At 30.5% G+C, this 6483-nt stretch overlaps 1 protein-coding gene across 1 annotated transcript; it reads left to right on the forward strand.

The window, feature by feature from the left end:
* The first annotated feature begins 4148 nt into the window (after nucleotides 1–4148).
* On the forward strand, nucleotides 4149–4605 carry LOC114170188. Its single transcript, XM_028055671.1, has 2 exons — nucleotides 4149–4218; nucleotides 4301–4605. Exons 1-2 carry the CDS (start codon nucleotides 4170–4172, stop codon nucleotides 4603–4605), a joined length of 354 nt encoding a protein of 117 aa, XP_027911472.1. The 5' UTR covers nucleotides 4149–4169.
* Nucleotides 4606–6483: the final 1878 nt, after the last annotated feature.

The following is a 6483-nucleotide window of genomic DNA, read 5'->3' on the forward strand; positions in this document are numbered from 1 at the left end:
GCCTACTCGTTCTCTACTTTAAAAATTGTTTAAGTTCCCCATCCTTACCACAAGTAAGCGGCCTGGGTCAAACACCTGTTGTTTAACTCTAATCTTTCAAGTTCCCCACCCTTACCATAAGTAAGCGGCTTGGGTCGAACACCCGCTGTTTAATTCTAATCGTTCATGTTCCCCACCCTTACCACAAGTAAGCAACCTGGGTTGAACACCTGTTGTTTACTCTAATCGTTTAATTTCCCCACCCTTACCACAAGTAAGCGACCTGGGTCAAACACCCGTTGTCTAATTCTAATCGTTCAAGTTCCCCACCCTTACCACAAGTAAGCAGCCTGAGTCAAACACTCGTTGTTTAATTCTAATCGGTCAAGGTCCCCACCCTTACCACAAGTAAGCGACCTGGGTCGAACACCTGTTGTTTAATTATAATCGTTCAAGTTTCCTACCCTTACCACAAGTAAGCGGCCTAGGTCGAACAACCGTTGTTTAAATCGTAATTAATATACTACAACGGTTACATAATATGATACAAATACCATCATCATTCATGTAAACACGTAGAGCCGTCCAAATGAGTTATAACCCGCGAGCCAACCCGGCTCATCACAGGTTTGAGTCGGGTTGGGTTGAAAAAAAATTACAAATTTCAGTACGGGTTAAAAATGAATCCAACCCACTAAGAACCCAGCTCATTCAGGTTGAACCCATGATGTGCCAGATTGGCTCACCAACCCAGCAATAAATTTTAAATATTAAATTAATATATATATATATATATAATATACTATATATATATATATATTATATATATATATATATATATATATATATATATATTTTGTAGATGGAATAGAGAAGATGTTTCAAGAGATGAAAATGTTGTGGATTTGTTCATTCAAGATTTTAATATTATAGTTTAATAAGTGACAATAATGATTTGATGTTAGATAGTAATTTATATTTTTGTGATTTTGGTTTGTATTTGGAGTTTAACATAATTTGGGATTTTATTTGGATTGTATTGAAGTTTATTTAGATTTTAATTGGAATTATAATTTAGTTTTTTTGAGATTGAAGAAAAAAAATTGTGTTTTTTTTAATTAAGTGAGCCAGTGAGCCAACCCGTTTAACCCGCCAACCCGTGGTGGGTCGGGTCGAGTTCTAATTTTGTTGGCTCGCTAATAAGTGAGCCGGGTTGGGTTGACCCACTAAGTAGCCAACCCGTCGCGAGCCGAGCCGGGTTAGGTCGGGTGACCCGTTTTGACAGCTCTATAAACACGCTCTTATAATATAAACTATCCGCATCAACACAACAACAAACATACCAAGAACATTAACTATATTAAACAAATAAATGTAACATTGTACGACAAGTGAACGTAAATGTATGTGCAGCAACAAGAAACAATGTACGAATTATTACAGACTTAAGATTCAAATCAAATACTAAAATATAGGTTAAAATACCTTTTTGGTCCCAATTTTTGTCAAGTTTTTTCAAATAAGTCCTAATTTTGGTTTTGTGTTCAAATAGGTCCTAATTTTCGTCAATTTTGTTCAATTGGGTCCTCTTTTGCTAACACCGTTTAAATCATTAATGACCATGAACAATGACTGCCATGTGTCACTTCGTGGTTTTTTTGAATTTTTTGAATTTTTTTATTTTTAAAAAATTTTTTTAAGTTTTTTTTTTAATTTTTTAAAAAATGTACACGTGTCAACCCAGTAGCGTGCCACGTGTCACTTCGTGGTTTTTTTGAATTTTTATTTATTTTTTAAAAAAAAATTTAAATGTCCACGTGTCAACCCAGTAGTGTGCCACGTGTCAAAGTCAATGTTCTATATTCAATTTGGTCCCTATATTTGTTATTTTTGTTCAATTTAGTCCCAATTTTTGTTAACATTAACCAATTTGGTCCCTCTCCAAATTGAAACTATCCGACTGACTACTCCTGCTCCCCCAGACCTCTCACTACTCGAACTCGACAAGGAAACCCTATCACTACTACTAGACATACCTGATTCTTTTTAGGATGACGGTGGAGATAAGGAAGATATCGGACAACTCTAACGCACACAAAGTAACTGATCTCAGATTTTTTACAAATGAAGCAACATGAACACATTTTCAACAATCTTCATTTATAAACATGAATCCCAAATGCTACAACTTCTTCCCGCCAAAAGTCACAACCTATATCAATTGTCACAAGGCTCACCAAAGGTCATGAACATAAAAAATGACAGCGCAAAACCCCTTTGGATTAGACTTCTAACACCCCTTCACCTGCCACAAACCTCTTCACATTTTAGGCCTTAACACTGTTCATCACATTTAAAGGCTGGGGGACTGGTGTACCACACCTAGCCGGCCTAGCCAAACATACCAACACTTCTCATCCTTTACCGTCATAGCTATACCGGCAAAGGCTGGGGGACTGGTGTACCACACCTAGTCGGCCTAGCCAAATTATAACCATAAAACTCATCTACGTAACCACCAAGGACACAAATAATCACCATGTATAAACGAATGATAGTACCCGGCCTAAACCGCCAAAGAAGTAATCGGCCTAAGCCGCTAACTGAGGATAATTAAACAAGAACTTGGCAACAACTTAGCATATTCAGGGCACTACCAACAAGGCCCTTGGGGCCCACGATATTTGAATTAAGGAGCCTGGATCATGACCCAGGCCCAGCTATGGCCGAAGTAGGAGCCCAACCCATGACGTGGCAAGACATAATTAATAAATCTATAAATAAGCATGGACCCCAGCAATTAAAGGTATGCATTCATTACTCCCCTAACTACGAGATTTGACTTTTCTAAGAGGTTTTGCTGACTTGAGCATCGGAGTCTCTTCTGCAGGTAACCCCTCCCGGCAAACCAATTCACACTGAGATATCCACAGACGACATATACCAGCCGGGAGGAAGCCTATTGAGGAGATTATGGACTAAAGTAAGGTAACGCTTGTGTCTGACATCTTATTTGTTCTATGCAGGAACATTTTTTATTTTAATTTTTCATAATATAAATTTAATATAAGTAATATAATAATATATAAATATAATTTTAAAAGATATATAAATATATGTAAAAATTAAAAAAAAAACCTTTGGATAGCTACGACTTTTCCTGTCATCACCAAGGTCCACTCGTGATTACATTATAAGATTTGTTTTGAAATTAATAAAAGCATTATCAGAAAAATAATGTATAGCAAATATATTGTTATTTTACTGTAAGAAATAAAAATTCATCTTAATTTAATATTTTAAGATTAGTCCCAATGACTTTAAGACAATTTTAAAAATAATACAATTAGTTACAAATTTAAAACTAATAACTAAATTAATTAATTATTTAAATTATTGTGAATTACTTAAATAATGTAGTATTGTATAATGACATAAAATTAATTATTCAAGAGGAATTTGATTTGAAATTAATTATTGTATATGTCTTTGGGAAAGTGTGTGAAATTTATTATGCATTCCTTTATAAGACTTATTTTAGAATTAATAGGAACATTATCATAATTAATAATATAATGAACATATGCATATCAAATATATTGTTATTTTATTTTAAGCAATAATAATTGAGATTAATTTATTACTTTATTATTAGTTCCATTATTAGTTCCATTGATTTTAAAGATAATTTAAAAAAATAATAAAATTATTAAAATTAAAATAATAATTATTTTAATTAATTTTTTAAATTCATGTGAATTACTTAAATATTGTAGTATTATATAAGGAAAAAAAGTAACTATTAAGTAGGAATTTGATTTTATTTAATTATTTATGTGTATGGGAAAAAATATGGAATTTATTAATGCATTACTTTTATAAGATTTATTTGGAAATTAGTAAGAACATTATAATGATATAATATTAAAGATAAGAATGAATAATATTGTTTCTTTTATTCCTGATGTATTTATTTACATAATTATGTATGTAATCAAAACTATATTTTTCTTTTCCTAATTTATATTATATTTCTAATTTATCACTATTAAATTCCGATTTAATTATGATTTCAAATGAAAAAAAAACTTAATGGAAACATTCAAATAGGTCTATAAATAATATCATATAGGATGTTATTCTTTGTATAACAATTTGAAGAAGTGAAACTTGTATCTGTGTTACAAGAAATGGAGAAGATTCTTGTTGCAACTCTGTTATTTGTCCTTGTCTCTCAAGGTGAGTTTTTCTCTCATGAGAGAAATATAACTTTTGTTTACAAAATGTTGTTGATGATCTGTGTTATGCATGATGTTTTCAGGTTATAGTCAATGCTCTTTGAGTAATATTGTTGTAACCCAATCTCCTACCGGAAGAAAAGTGCTTGGAAAGACAGAATGGACTGTGACTATCACAAATCGGTGTGCATGTTATCAAAAGAATGTGAAGTTGAATTGCAAAGGATTTCAAACTGTTGAAGCAGTTGAAGCTTCATATTTGAAAGTTTTAGGTGATGTTTGTCTTGTTAGTGACGGTCAACCTCTATTTAACGGTGTCATTGAATTCAATTACGCTTGGGACACTCAATTTCCATTCAATCCCATTTCCTCAGATATTGAATGTTAAGCGTACACCCAAAGTATTTTTTCTGCTATCTTATATACAAATATTATCATTTCGTAATAAAACATTGCTCTTGTGATGTTGAATTCCTTTTCATAATTTTTAATTTACTATTTACTAGTTCTTTGGAAAGTGTTTGCTATGCTAATAATATATTCTATTTTTATATTGACTTATTTAATGTTAATGAAGTTAAATTGTTAAATCATATAGTGTAATAAGTGTTTACTATTTCGTATAAAGTTTAATTGGACAATTGTCTATAAAGTTTAACTGGACAATTGTCTTTTTAAATACGTAACATTCGTCCATCCCTCTAGAAGAATCGTGTAATATTTTAGAAGTTACAATAATATTAAATTCAAAGATTAAATTATTGAGTAAGTTTGATATATAGTCACCCACAATTTATTGTGATAGAAGATAAATAATTGCATGAATAAAAGTTGATAGTTTTATAAATGGTGTGTTTCCTGTTTGACACTTATTAAACACCGATATACATATGATATTTAGTGAAGTGTCTAATATTAAAGACATGTGTTTTTTATTATTTTTGACATAATTTTAATATGATTCCAACATAATATTAATAATGACAAATACAATATTTTTTTTTTAAATTCATAAACTTATAAATTTATTGTATAAGTTTTTATTATGATCATAGAAATAAGGTACAAATCTCATATAATCATGACTTTATATTTTTGAGACGTTAGATTGATGGATTATATTCGTTTTAGTATTAGCTAATGTTTTTAGATTATTATATTTAAATAATCTTGTTTGTAGTTCTGAGTATCTAAACACATAATGATTAAATATATAGATTTGTGTCCATCCGTCCTGCATTTTGGAGCATACCAGATCAATTTTGGATTTAAACTTAAGTTTTTGATAGTAATTTAATGAAGTTAGATAGATGTTAATTAATTTCTACACAAGGATTATAATTTCAAAAAACTAAAAATTGATTAGTACCTTTCCATGGCGATGGCAAATATCATTATTGAAATATCATTAGGTATTAGCTATTTTATTGAATCATCTCTCCAAAAAGCAAATCAAATCTGGTTTCAAAATCGATTAGCCTTTTTTCTTATGGCAAGATTATCATCATTAATGACATACCTCTCCTCCGCAATACTGTCAGCATAAGATAATGTTTTCAAACAGAATATATCAGTGCTGAAGAAGGCCCATACAGGGAACAACAACATTTGTTGCTTGAATCATTAGGGTTTTAGTGAAAAAATAAGACAAATCAATGGAGCTAGAAATCATGATTCTAAATCAAAATAGTCAAGTTGAATAGAAAATTATCTTTGTTTTACTATGAAAGCAAACAATAGGTCATATTGAGAAATCTCACAACAATAACTCACACATTCAAATATACTTTGCACGTATTCTGCTTTCAAGAATCTTAACCTTACCTGTTGAAACACACAAAAACTAGGTGATAAGAGCAAACTAAAGAAGATAAAACATAAATAAATGAAAAAGTGGGAAAGGCGCAAGTGAATTAAGAGATCTTCCTTGAAGTTTAATACAATTAGAAAAATAATTATAATTGAATTCCATAGATCAGATGGCTTGGACTATGAGCTCGCATAGGAAATAGGGTGAATATTTGCCCCCTCTTTCAACTGGTGTAAAAAACTAAAAATATTAAATTAAAGTAAACATTTGTTACGGTTAACATAAAGTAACAAAAATTATAATTCTTTTAATCTTTTAATATAAAAATAAATAAATTGTTAATAAAAATTAGTTTTTTCATAGTGAATAAGTTACTTCACTAACAAGAAATAAGCTTATTATTATAAGTATTGAAATGGATAGTTTAGCCAAGAAAAAGGAGTTGAATAGGCTTTA

Source organism: Vigna unguiculata, chromosome 11 (genome assembly GCF_004118075.2).
Source record: "Vigna unguiculata cultivar IT97K-499-35 chromosome 11, ASM411807v1, whole genome shotgun sequence".
Classification (NCBI taxonomy): Eukaryota; Viridiplantae; Streptophyta; class Magnoliopsida; order Fabales; family Fabaceae; genus Vigna; species Vigna unguiculata.

Excerpts from the sequence above, each read along its gene's own strand:
- LOC114170188 (XM_028055671.1), top strand. The coding sequence starts at position 4,170 with ATGGAGAAGATTCTTGTTGCAACTCTGTTATTTGTCCTTGTCTCTCAA. Across the intron at positions 4,219-4,300 it reads ATTTGTCCTTGTCTCTCAAG|GTTATAGTCAATGCTCTTTG; the intron begins GTGAGTTTTTCT and ends TGATGTTTTCAG.